A 13,770-nucleotide genomic window follows, 5' to 3' on the forward strand; every position below is an offset into this window, starting at 1 on the left:
GCACATTCCTTATTTGATGTAGAATGACATAAATCCATGCGACACATTCATTCCTGCTCTGAAAGTGTTAAAGGTCACCATCAGTTTGTATTCTGAGATTTTTCTTTCTCTTTGAGATTTGAAGTTACCTTTTATTTATAGCCAGAACTGTTTATCTCTTCCATAAAAACTCTGTTTTTCATCACCTGTCTTACCTATTGCATTTTTTGTGTGTCTTATTGTGTATAAATATGTGACTCTTTTGTGGTATACTATGCCTGATGAAAAGACCTGAGTAGTCTCGAAAGCTTGCAATTTGTTACCATCTTTTCAGTTAGCCATTAAAAGAAAAAACTGAGGAATCCCACTGATCCTAAAGTTAAAAGTGTTGGGTGCTAAAATCTATATGTGCCCACAACATTATGGATGTTATAAGCAGAAATGAGAAGTGTGAACTTGATTACAGAACCTCTTCTGCAACATTCTTTTTAAAATTGCAATTATAGACTATATCCGACATACCATAGATATGGAATTCATCAAGCACTATTTAGAAAATAAACTTGTACCAAAGGGACTGCGTGAAAAGATCAGACAGCATTCAGATGCTATCCGAGTGTCTCAGTGCTGTTTTCTTGTCATCTGAGAAAACAGATAAAACTAAAATTCGAATTAAACTCAGATGACACTTTCACCAGAATCTAATGAAACTGAACAAAATCACAGAATAAATTAGGTCCATATATCTGTGGAAAAAAAAAACTGATGTCTGAATGATCCCTTCTGCTGGTTTAACTTGTACTCATCATTTAAAGACCAATTAGAACCGAACAGAGTAAGTCAGTACATATGGCACCTGACAAGGTTTAGCAGTGGCAATGATATCTACTGTGTCACCAATGACATAATGCCTGAGCACTGAAAACTGCATAGAAGATGGCGCAAAACAAAACACATATTATGGTACTATAATTTCGATTTTTTTTTCCCCAAAACTCCATTTTTGAGGTAGATGTCAAACTATCAAAATTTGTACATGATTGGTTGATTTTGACTCTAATTAGTATATGACATCACTGATCTTTATATGAGTGTAGTTACTTCTGCATGTAAGTTTCATACGCTGACAGTTCCCTTCAGAAGAAGGTAGAGAGAGCCAAAATCCAGGGTTAGGTAGAGGATTATCATTTCACATGTTTTTACCAAGTGAAAAACTGTTTTATTTTAATTGTTAGAAAATGAAATACATTTCTTTTATCGGAACAGTAGGGTGTCCTGTACTTTATTTCTTCCTTTTAATCACCTTCAGAGCTTTGAGGATACTGTTTGTCATTACAATTATCCTGATTCTAGCGATGTGTCACTTATTCATCAGTGTGCTGCAGTTTTGATAAAATCACTTTTTTTATCTGTTGCAGATATACCAGTACTCTGAATACTGAGCTCAGTAAAACCCCACCCACACCACTGATTGGCAGCTTTCGGTGTAGATTGTGCATAGGTAAAAAGCTACCAATCAGTGTTGGGGGTGGGGTTATACAGAGGTCATGAATAAGGACGGCTACTTGTCAACGTGCCAACTAGTCTTCTAATCTTTATCTGCTGCTGATAAAACATGGATTTAAAAAAAAACTACAGCAAGCAGTCAAGTAAGTGACACAATCATTGGAATAAGGGTCTCTGTCTCTACATTATTCTGCTCTCACAATAAGTAAAAAAATATATTGACAGACTTCTTTTCAATGTAAAGCTTTTCCTATGATCCCTTTTGATAAAAAAAGAATGTTTACATTAGTTTTCCTTCTTCTTTTGATGTAGGTAGAACTATTTGTCATGACCTGAAGAGTTAATTCTCTTAAGTAGAGACGATTTTAATATATGTCTATAAGCTTCCAACTACATTGTACTGCACGTTCATATACAAACTTGACTCATTGACTGCTCTGGGAGTAAATATGACTGTCTCAGTATTGCTTGAGTTTTTCTAGATAGACCAGTCATCTATGAAAATGCTAAATTTTTCTTCTCCACTTCTATATGTTGGTAAGGTATCAGACAGGTATGCGTGGGTTTCTTATTAAAGCTTTGCACCTACAGGCATATTACTTGGACCACCAGTTTACTCCTACAGTATGTGTATAAATTGCACAGCGTTTGATGATCAATTGGGGAATCAAAAAAGTGATTGGTTTTACTATCAAAATAAAAATTCTGAAAAATTTAGAGGAATAGAGGTGAAGTATCTTAAAAAATAATGTTCTTGTCCTTTCTCTCCCTTTTTCTCTCTTCCCTTTTTTCCTCCCTCTTTAATCCTGACTTTTTCCCCTGTTTTTCCCTTCCCCCTTAGATAGTTGGGGTGACAATTTACATTGTTATTAATGTTCATTTGTATTGCTCATTATATATGTTTACTATGTCTTCCCTCTTTCCCCTGTTATATGTTAAAAATTCCCACAATAAAAACTATTTTAACAAAAAATAACGTTCTAGGTTCCAGTTAGTTTGGTTTCACCAATTCTAGATTTTTTTGGGGAATAAAGCAAAGAAGTGTTTCTTTCTTGTGTTCTCCTTATTATTGAAGCTTGGTTATTAAATATAATGAAATCAGATATTTATGATGACCATAGCAGATTTCTGTGTTGCCACCACCCATGACGACCGCCATTCAAGAATAAAGATATTGTGAAGGCTGTAACTGTTTGACCAACACTAAGGATCAAGGGGGAAAAACTTGCTCTTTAGGGCAAACTGCATTATGAATGTACCTACTCCCTTTCCAATCCCTCGGTTGAACTAGATGGACTTGTGTCTTTTTTTCAACTATATAAACTATGTAACTATGTACTGTTATTGCTAAAAAATAAATAGAATAATGACACCTAGAGTTACATATTAGGTTTTTAAATAAAACTATCCATCAGAGCAGCATAAAAGTCTGTGTAACTACATTTCTTCCTACTGTCCATATAAAAAGTTGTTCAAGTATACTCAGGAAATTTGTCATCACGTCAACCAAACATCTCAGCAAAAAGAGAACATGACAATAAATTAATTATAAAGAACAACATGCACAACTTGATTATCAAGTAAAGCTTAGGGCATCATATAAACTGTTATCATAGTGATAATTGTATTGTCTATGGAGATTTGTAGGTTAGGATAATCTTGTGTATCCATTTTGCATAATAAGCCACTCTAACGAAAATGACCGGTCTGTTTTGCGAAGCACAACCACGTCCCGGTATAATGACACCTTGCACCAGATCTGTCCTGTTTTCTGCACAGATGAGAGGGCCACCATAATCACGCTATAAAAAGACAAAATATACGAGGAGCAAATAAATATAAAAACCTTTAATCCTTTAATTACATTTATACTTTTTTTGCTGTATTCACAGTTCTAATATTTATGTCATAAAGTATCATTCATTTATATATTTATATGGTAATTTGTAAAGTACAGCACTGCAAGAGATTTCAAGGAAGACACTTATACCACAAAATAATAAAGTATAAATATATTAATAAGTATAAAAATATAATCAGCAGCCAAAGAATCGTACACCATTTTTATTAGTATATTGCAGACTATGCAGTCTTTGCTTACATTTACTTGATTCATGACGTCAAGAAGTCACTGAAGTTTTCTTTTATTTAAAGAGGTTGTCCACTAATTTTACATTGATGACCTATCCTTAAGATTATTATTATTATTATTTATTATTATAGCGCCATTTATTCCATGGCGCTTTACATGTGATATGGGTATACATAGCAAAAACATTTACATAGTCTTAACAAAACGAGTCAGCGACTGGTACAGGAGGAGCGAGGACCCTGCCCGCGAGGGCTCACAGTCTACAAATAGGTCATCAATGTCTGATCGACTGGGGTCCAACACCCGGCACCCCCGCTGATCAGCTGTTATCGGTGTCGGCGGTCACTGGTAGGTAGTACTCACTTGACGAGCTGCTCCATCTACTGATAATGGCCACATCAGGATATTACACATCAGCCTCCTATTGATTTGAATAGGAGTCAGATGTGCAGTACCAAGCCCCGGCCACTACAAGTAGACGGAGCAGCTTGGAAAGTGAGTATTTCCTGCCAGCAGTCGCGGCCGCCGACACCAATAACAGCTGATCGGCGGGGGTGCAGAGTGCCGGAACCTGGCCGATCAGACATTGATGATCTATCCAAAGGATAGGTCATCAATGTAAAAATTGTGGACAACCTCTTTAACTCTCCTATACTTGAAGACCTGAGTGTTTTTTAACTTCATATTTGTCCTTCTTCCTCTGCTCAGGGAACTAAATGCTGCTGCCTGTAGACAATGCAGCAACAAGTACATGCATACTTAAATCTAGAACTGTGTACAGTATAGCTCTCTACAAAGGCATTCATAGAGAAATATATAATACATTCCACAATGTTGAAATTGCAACATCATGAAAGAAAAGTCAGAGTTTTATGGAAATCACAGGATCGATAGACATGTTATTGATACAAATGATAAAAAAATGGAAACAACATTCTCAAAACATCTCAATTTATTCAGTAATGAGTGAGTGCCACACGCAGAAATTCACTCACTTACTGTCACGGGTGAGTCAGATATGACAGACAGTCTCCCTGCAGTTGGTTGCAGAAGATCTCTTCGTTTGGCATTACAGATGCCTTCTTAGATCTGTATCACTCTAGGACCCAGCAGCTACCTCCCTCCTGCTAATTGACACCCAGGCCTGGGTGTTTAAATACTATTTGTTTGCTACAGGGAGACACCGGTGATATTCACATGTTCTCTTGTGAAGGCTTGGAGCTATTACAGGCTGCTTACTTCCTTTCTGGTGTCTTGGAGGACATTTGGTGTAATCTCTCTGAAGTCGGCTCAAGCTAAGTTACTTTCTCCTGTGTTTGTCTAGCTTGTTGTCTTTAGTTGTTAGTGGGGACTGACTAGTACTCATCCTCCCCTCTTCCCTATCCAGGGTTAAGCTCTAGGGAAATACAGGGTTTAGGTTTCTGTGCGATTGGTGAGGAACCAATATAGGGACGTTAGGGGAGACAGGGTGATATCAGATCAGCCTATGAGGTCTCCACTCCCCCTTTCCTTTGTTTTTGGGCTCCCTTCCCCTCTTCCCTTCGTTTTGCACTTAGGCTATGTGCTCACGATGCAGAAATGAAGCAGAAATTTTCCTGAGCATTTCTGCATCTCCTTGGCAGAAAAAACGCATGCAGATTTTACATGTGTTTTTTTCTGCCAGGGAGAAGCGTTTTTTTTTAAGCATCTTTGCATGCATTTCCGCATGTGTTTTTTCAAGTGCTTTTCCAAGCGATTTTGAGCATCACTTGGAAAAGTGCTTGACAAGTTGGTCACACGATATAAATGCATGTAACTGTATTGGATTTATATTGTGTGACCAACTTATGCTGCTTTAAATGCAGCATCAATATAAAAAAAAAGAATTAAAACGTAAAAAATAAAAAAAACATAATTTTGAGATAAAACATAGATCTCTGTACTGCTTCAAATCTTAGCTTTTTTATACTTATGCATGATATGATAAGACATTAAAATTAAACAAAAATGAAAACATCTGCTTGTGCCTGAACATCAAGAATGTGTTTGAATATCAAGAATAATCACATGTATTTGATAATAACTCGAAATGAATGCTGCTCATACTCTTACCTCACAGGGCGCAATGTTGGCAGTTTCATTAATTGCACAAATTTCAGACTCATTGACTATAATTCTCCCCTTGTGATATTCACTGCATTTTTCATTTCCTACAATAACCATTTTCCCATGATGAAGCTGCCCGTCATAGTTGTTTGCTAGAAAATAACAATTATATTAATAATTTTCCATAATATATGCACAGTACAGCAATAATTTCTGTCATGTTTACACTTTATTGTTTAGAAATTTGATGAAAATGAGAAAATGCTTTTGCTTCTGTGCGATCTCTCAGTAAAACAGCCTTGAACACTAATATCACTTAGCTTTCTTGTCCAATCTAAGGACAGACTTCATTTAAAAGTTTTATCTGAGGTCTGACTTCATATTTTGGTTTGTTCTAGGGGATCTCAATTTATTTTGAGGTTTTGTCTGGATTTTGAATTAATTTAGGAGTCTGCTTTGGGGTTTGAATCTATTTAGGGGTCTTGTGTGGAGTCTGAATTTAATTATCTGGTTTGTAGTCTGAATTTATTTTGAGGATCAGTTCTAGGTATATCAATTTAATTCTATTGATATAAATTAGACGCGAGCAAAGTGTGATGTATGGGCCACATCCAGCTCGTCGACCAGGACTGCAAAAGGGCTTGAAAAAATGTCCTGTGTGCCACACTACACAGCTGCCCCATGCCTAGCATTTCGATTTCACTTATATCAGCATCCTCAGGTGAATACAATTGTGAATATATTTCACAATTCAGCCTGTGCGCCTGAGTTTCAGTGAAGCAAATGCGGTAACATCACTAGATTTTGCATTGTATACAGACACTCAGTCAACAAAGTGCATAACTGGAGTATCATCAGAGAGAACACAACTAGGTAAGTAGTATTTTTTTGGGGTGGGTTTAATCATCAGTCAGTAGTTTGTGGAAACTATGGGGGGTATTAGTGACATCATACAGTGTATGGGGAGCTGTTGGAGCCATCATACTGTCTGTCTCGCTATTGGGGCCATCATACTGAGTGGGGGCTATGGGGACAGTCATACTATGTGGGTGGGCTTTGGGGTCTATCGTTATGTGTGAAGGGCTTTGGGGTCCTTCATACTGTGTTAAGGTGTGTGGAGACATCATATTGTGTATGGAAATCTGTGGGAGCCTGTGTAGTTATCATACTGTGAGGAACTGAGCTGTGAGGTCTATCATACTGAGGGAGGGAGTGTGAGCTCTATCAAACTGTGTGTGGGGAGCTGTGGTGTCCAACATACTGTGTGTAGGGAGCTGTGGGGTTCAACAAACTGTGTGTGGGGAGCTGTGGGGTCCATCATACTGTGTGTGGGGAGCTGTGGGGTCCATCATACTGTGTGTGGGGAGCTGTGGAGTCATACTTTGTGTATGTGCTGCATGTTCCATCATTCTGTGTGTGGTGGGGTTTGTAGGCCATCATACTCTGTGTGGGGGAGCTGTGGGGTCAAACATACTGTGTGTGGGGGGGCTGTGAAGGCTATCCTACTGTGTATGAAGGCTTATGGATTAATCATACTATGTGGAGGGGATCTGTGGGGTCTTTTATTCTGTGTGTGGTGGGTTGTGGGTTCCATCATAGGGTGTGTGGGGAGCATTGGGATCCATCATACTTTGTATATGTGTTGTGGGTTCCATTTTTCTGTGTGCGCGACTGCGAGGGATATCATACTGTGTGGGGGAGTCTGTGTGTCCAACATACTGTGTGTGCTAGCTGTGAGTTCCATCATATTGTGTATGTTGGGGGCTATGGAGTCTATCATGCTATATATAGGGGCTCTGTGGGTGTATCATACTATATGTATGGGATACTATGTGTGGAAGAGGACTTTGGGGGGGCCATCATAATATGTGTGGGAGACTGTGTCTTCAATCTGAGTGTTGGTGGCTACAAAGACATCATACCATGTGGGGGAGGTGTGGGAGTATCATACTGTGTGGGGGTGAATGGGGGCATCGCATTGTCTTTGGGGGCATCATATTGTTGGTGGAAGCTATTGATCAGGATACAATGGCTGAAAAAAAAACAATAAATCAAATGGTTTTGTTTAGCTGCTCAGGTAACAATACATGGTATAAAACACCCTTTTTATAAATGTATTAGCAGTTGCTTGTCAACATTCTTAATTCTGCTCAATATTAAGAGATGGAATTTATATAAAACTTATAATAACATGATGATAATAATAATAATGAGCAAAATTAAGTTTTGACCTGTTGGTTCAGTCGTCCACTGACACTACACTGACACTATTTTACTATACATTTATAGTATGACTACTATGGGAAACATGATTAAAATATGCTTAATCAGCAATGTTTAATAATGAAATCTATCATTTAGAATAATAAATATTAATAACACAAAAATAATTGAATATATAAAAATATCTTACTTCCTGTGTGTCCCCAGCCATAAACAGCGCATGCGGTTTTCTCTGGAATTGTACACCCATAATTTGGCAATTTGATAAGTGCTACATACTCATTAAGCACTGCTGATCTGTTAAAATATTAAACAAATAGGTTAGTTTTAAATTATAAATAGATCTACAGAACTTAACCTTATTCTAGATCACACGTGTCAAACTCTGGCCCGTGGGCCAAATCTATTATATTTGGCCCGCGACACCAGAACCACCTTCCCTATGTGGGGCCATTATTCTTAGGAGGACTATGTGGGGCCATTATACTGTTTGGAGGACTATGTGGGGCATATTGCTTTGTATGGAGGACTGTGTGGGGCCCATTATCCTGTATACTGGTAGGCCCGCGACTTTGTCCAAATTTTTCATTTTGGCCCTCTGTGTGTTTTGAGCTTGACATCCCTGTTCTAGATGTTTGTTCAATAATTTACAGTGACTTATATCCACAGGGAGTCTAAACTATTAATCTAGAAGTGAAATAGAACCAGTGAAAATAAAGGTTCAAATGTAAAATGTGAATCTACATTGTCAATTTCATACCAAAACATTAAAGGGGGTGTCCAGTTAAAAGTGATAAGCTTGCAGTCACTCTGTGTGACTGCAGACTTATGAATCCCCCAACCGCAGGCACTGTGCGCAACGGGCATTCGCCGGTATGAAACCGGGGACCGGAGGCTATGTATACGTTATACATAACCCGGCCATTCAGCGCCGCCTCGCTCAATAAACTTGTATGAAGCAAGGACATTCCTCGTCTAGAGTCGTGGACGGCCAGTAGGCGCGTCCGACTAGAAGCCGCAGTCTCGCTCAATACAAGTGTATGGAGAGTGAGGCCACGCCCACTGGCCGGGGGTATGTGTAACACATATATACATACCCTCCGTTACCGGGTCTAATACCGGCAAATGCCTGCAGCGCACGGTGCCTGCACTCAGGGGGATTCATAAGTCTGCAGTCACACAGAGCGACTGCAGACTTATCATTTTTGACCGGAAAACCCCTTTAAGTATTAGACTGTTTCAGCAATACTGAAATGTTCATTTTTGTGTGCTTTACTGGTTAAGATATAGAAATAATTTTTTGAGAAAACAGATACATGCTACATATTCTATTTATAAAATATATATATATATATATATATATATATATATATATATATATATATATATATATATATACACTGCTCAAAAAAATAAAGGGAACACTTAAACAACAGAATATAGCTCCAAGTAAATCAAACTTCTGTGAAATCAAACTGTCGACTTAGGAAGCAACACTGATTGACAATCAATTTCACATGCTGTTGTGCAAATGGAATAGACAATAGATGGAAATTATTGGCAATTATCAAGACGCCCTCAATAAAGGAGTGGTTCTGCAGGTGGGGACCATAGACCACATCTCAGTACCAATGCTTTCTGGCTGATGTTTTGGTCACCTTTGAATGTAGCATGAGATGGACTCTACAAACCACAGAAGTTGCTCAGGTAATGCAGCTCATCCAGGATGGCACATCAATGCGAGCTGTGGCAAGAAGGTTTGCTGTGTCTGTCAGTGTAGTGTCCAGAGGCTGGAGGCGCTACCAGGAAATAGGCCAGTACACCAGGAGATGTGGAGGGGGCGGCAGGAGGGCAACAACCCAGCAGCAGGACCGCTACCTCTGCCTTTGTGCAAGGAGGAACACAAGGAGTACTGCCAGAGCCCTGCAAAATTACCTCCAGCAGGCCACAAATGTGCATGTGTCTGCACAAACGGTAAGAAACCGACTCCATGAGGGTGGCATGAAGGTCCGACGTCCACAGATGGGGGTTGTGCTCACAGCCCAACACCGTGCAGGACGCTTGGCATTTGACACAGAACACCAGGATTGACAGAGTCGCCACTGGCACCCTGTGCTCTTCACAGATGAAAGCAGGTTCACACTGAGCACATGTGACAGACGTGACAGAGTCTGGAGATGCTGTGGAGAGAGATCTGCTGCCTGCAATATCCTTCAGCATGACCGGTTTGGCAGTGGGTCAGTAATGGTGTGGGGTGGCATTTCTTTGGAGGGCCGCACAGCCCTCTATGTGCTAGGCAGAGGTACCCTGACTGCCATTAAGTACCGAGATGAGATCCTCAGACCCCTTGTGAGACCATATGCTGGTGCAGTTGGCCCTGGGTTCCTCCTAATGCAGGACAATGCCAGTCCTTAGGTGGCTGGAATGTGTCAGCATTTCCTGCAAGATGAAGGCATTGAAATTATGGACTGGCCTGCCTGTTCCCCAGACCTGAATCTGATTGAGCACATTTGGGACATCATGTCTTGCTCCATCCACCAATGTCATGTTGCACCACAGACTGTCCAGGAGTTGACGGATGCTTTAGTCCAGGTCTGGGAGGAGATCCCACAGGAGACCATCCGCAACCTCATCAGGAGCATGCCCAGGCATTGTAGGGAGGTCATTCAGGCACATGGAGGACACACACAATACTGAGCCTCATTTTGACTTGTTTTAAGGACATTACATCAAAGTTGGATCAGCCTGTAGTGTGTTTTTCCACTTTAATTTTAGGGGTGACTATAAATCCAGGCCTCCATTGGTTAATAAATTTGATTTCCATTGATGATTTTTGTGTGATTTTGTTGTCAGCACATTCAACTTTGTACAGAACAAAGTATTCAATGAGAATATTTCATTCATTCAGATCTAGGATGTGTTATTTGAGTGTTCCCTTTATTTTTTGAGCAGCGTATATTCATTCTAAAACATATTTATATTCTCTTTCACAAAAATCTGTATTTTTAAACAGTTGAAAAAAACAGACATAGCATGTTTTACAATTATGTTGATGAGGATACAAATATTTTTTTGGAAATTTAAAAATATAGATGACCAAAAAAAAAAAAGCCACACCCTGAGCGTGATGCGATTAAAAGAACATGGCAAAAATCTAAAATGGCATACAGTGCATGAATAGCTTTTTAATAAGGTACTTTAAGGTATAAATAGTGCTCATCACCAATCTAGGCTTGTCCGTTTTATTTTTAAAAGAGTGTGCAGCCAGAGATTGGTGATTTTTCAAAATTTAATCCAATAGCAAAACCCCTCAGAGGTGTCTCTAATGTCACTTGAAAAGTTGGTCAGAAATTCCCGTATTGTAGGATCCCGACATACAGGCAGATCTTGCCTAAACTCACTCTTTCGACTAATCCAGTGATACCACTTACTTTGCTAAACTGTTACTGAATGGTAAACATTGTAAAGATGTTATTGTTCGGTAACAGCTTAAGAAAGTACGTAGCAGTGCTTGATTAGTGGATAGAGTGCTGCATGCTGGCATCCCATAACCCCAAAGTTTGGGCCTTACATTTTCTAGCAAGTTGAACCCATTTGAGGGAGATTAGGGCTAGTTCTGGAAGGTTTTGTTAATGAATTATGCACTTCTCAGCATTGAAATTGCAACACTAAGAAGGAAAAGTTATGGCTATATGGAAATCATAGGTTAAATGATATGCAAATGAAAAATATGGAAGGAAAATTTGGTTTCTACTCCTAGGATTATGGTGTGGGGTGGAAGCAAAATTTGTTTCTACTCCTAGGATTATGGTTTGGGGTGGCATAATGTCCTGACCCCTCCAATCTTAATTTCAAGTACACTAACAAATCAGTGTAACATTGATTTTGTTGTGGAACCAGTGTCATGCCTGTTTCTTCAAAGTGTCACCTGAGCTGTTTTTCATGACAATGCCAGGTCACATGTTGCTTCTGCTACTGCGAGCAGCCAGCATGGACTAAATGTGCCACAGTGGCCTGCAGTATATCAAGAATGGAATTATCTAGGATATCCGAGATATCATTGGTGGGCAATTGCAAAGGAAGCCGCCAGTAGTGGATCTTGATGATATGTGCACCCAACAGCATCCAGCATGGCAGAAAATTATTTAGGCAACCATAAATAACCTCATTGATAGCATGCCAAGTCATATAAGTGCATTTATTTCTGCAAGGTACTACAGAAGCATGGTGTTCACTGAACGCTATGTAGCAGCAAAGGAGAAGGTAATAAAGTGCTTCTATATTCTCCCCATGGTCCCTGCCTGTGTCTGACTGCTGAGGACCAAACCTAGTTTGCAAGAATAGGAGGGTTAACCCCATACTTTAAAATTACAATGGCGCTGGGTTAAAGGCCAGGACCAAGCACTAGAAATTTACGGCTCTTGGTTGTTATTTGGTTAAGTATACCTACAGAAAAAACAACAAAATTTGATTCCTGTGCCACTATAAACTGCAGTGTTTGATGTGAAAAAATGCTAATACCTTGCATATATCTGATCAAAGAGAGGATATTGTTTTTAAAAAAGTGCTTTCTATGAGTCCCTGTCTAGCATTCCATGTGATTGAATAATACATTTTCTTTGGGTAACTCACATCCTCAGCAGATGAAGTAGGGTATATGCAGTAGAATGTGAATTGATGCTGTAAGGTATGGGGTGAGTCATTATACATTTAAAAACCTTCAGCTAGCTGTGATCCCTTCTGAAGAACTCAGTTTTATGAATAACACATGTTCTCTACATTTAGACAAAACATAGTTGCATTTTCTTCTTGTGTCTCCCTGCCAGAACGTTAGCAGAAAAATCTTTGTAGGGCACAAGCATATTAGGTCACAAGCATATTAACGAAGGTCATAAACTTTACATAGGCCACACTTCAAGTTAACTGAAAAACGTAATTACAGATTAAGTTTATGAACTTAAAAATTAAAAAATTTAAAGGAAGCCATATTAGTTAGCTTTATCAGAAATTCTTATTAACTTACTTGGAAAGTTTTAAAAGAACAAGATTTGATCCCTTTGGCCCATGGACCAGCTGCGAAATATTAAAAACTTGCTTATGTTTCTGTGTCCTACTGTAGATATTGTGGATTCCAAGCCATGCTTCGTAGTCCTTTAGGTCGACATCCCTATACAAAATAATAAAAAATACATCTGTACAAATGACCCTAAAGGAAAAATTACTAACCTAAACTGTCGACAAAAGCAACTAATTTTTGAAAACTTTACACATACACAATATATGAGCTGTTATGCACACGCCCGGGCTGAGCGGCGTGTGCGTGTGATTGGTAGTGATTCCACTGGACCGTGCCGGAGAGTGAATGCCTGGAGGGGCGTGACTAGGTATTCACCCGATCCGACCAGGGTCGCACGACGGCATACGACGCCAGTGCACCAAGGAGGAACCGAGCAGAGGGACCAGGTGCTACTCCAGGACAGACCCCGGACACGGCTGTTGACCCACACAGGGGAATACAGGAACAGGCTGGTAGGCTGGCACACAGACTGGTGGGTATAGGCAGGCACGACTGGTATGCAGGCAGGCGGGTATGCAGGCAGGGGGGTAAAGACAAGCACAGCTAGAGTGCAGACAGGGAGGCACTAGCAGGTAGGAACACAGGCGGGATAGGACCCAGTACACACCGGGACTCAGGAACAATACAGGCAGAGGGTTACAGGCAAGCACAGCTAGAGTGCAGACAAGGCTGAGCAGGGAGGACAGGGCTCTGTTCACACGGAACAGACAGGAAGGGAAAGACAGAGCCAGATACTCACACAGTACTTGCAGAGACAACAAGCAGGAGTTAGGTACGAGTTCAGACTCTGCAGAAAAAGGAAGGGAAC

General features: G+C 39.8%; 1 protein-coding gene across 3 annotated transcripts in view; it reads right to left on the reverse strand.

Annotated features, from left to right (window-relative positions):
* Positions 1-2,779: 2,779 nt before the first annotated feature.
* The window catches only part of HGF (hepatocyte growth factor), a 258,626-nt gene continuing 247,635 nt past the window's right edge, over positions 2,780-13,770 (reverse strand). For 2 of the 3 annotated variants that reach the window (XM_073652311.1, XM_073652310.1), the window contains exons 15-18: positions 12,909-13,052; positions 8,076-8,182; positions 5,669-5,814; positions 2,780-3,287 (exon numbers count right to left, since the gene is read on the reverse strand). In XM_073652311.1, the coding sequence (XP_073508412.1) occupies positions 3,117-3,287; positions 5,669-5,814; positions 8,076-8,182; positions 12,909-13,052 (568 nt within the window). In that variant the 3' untranslated portion in view covers positions 2,780-3,116. Of the gene's footprint in view, positions 3,288-4,247; positions 4,974-5,668; positions 5,815-8,075; positions 8,183-12,908; positions 13,053-13,770 lie in introns of those variants that run through there. The other variant, XM_073652313.1, reaches the window with a different exon arrangement.

This window comes from Phyllobates terribilis, unplaced genomic scaffold (assembly GCF_046119375.1).
Source record: "Phyllobates terribilis strain yellow unplaced genomic scaffold, ASM4611937v1 Scaffold_11__3_contigs__length_659146591, whole genome shotgun sequence".
NCBI lineage: Eukaryota > Metazoa > Chordata > Amphibia > Anura > Dendrobatidae > Phyllobates > Phyllobates terribilis.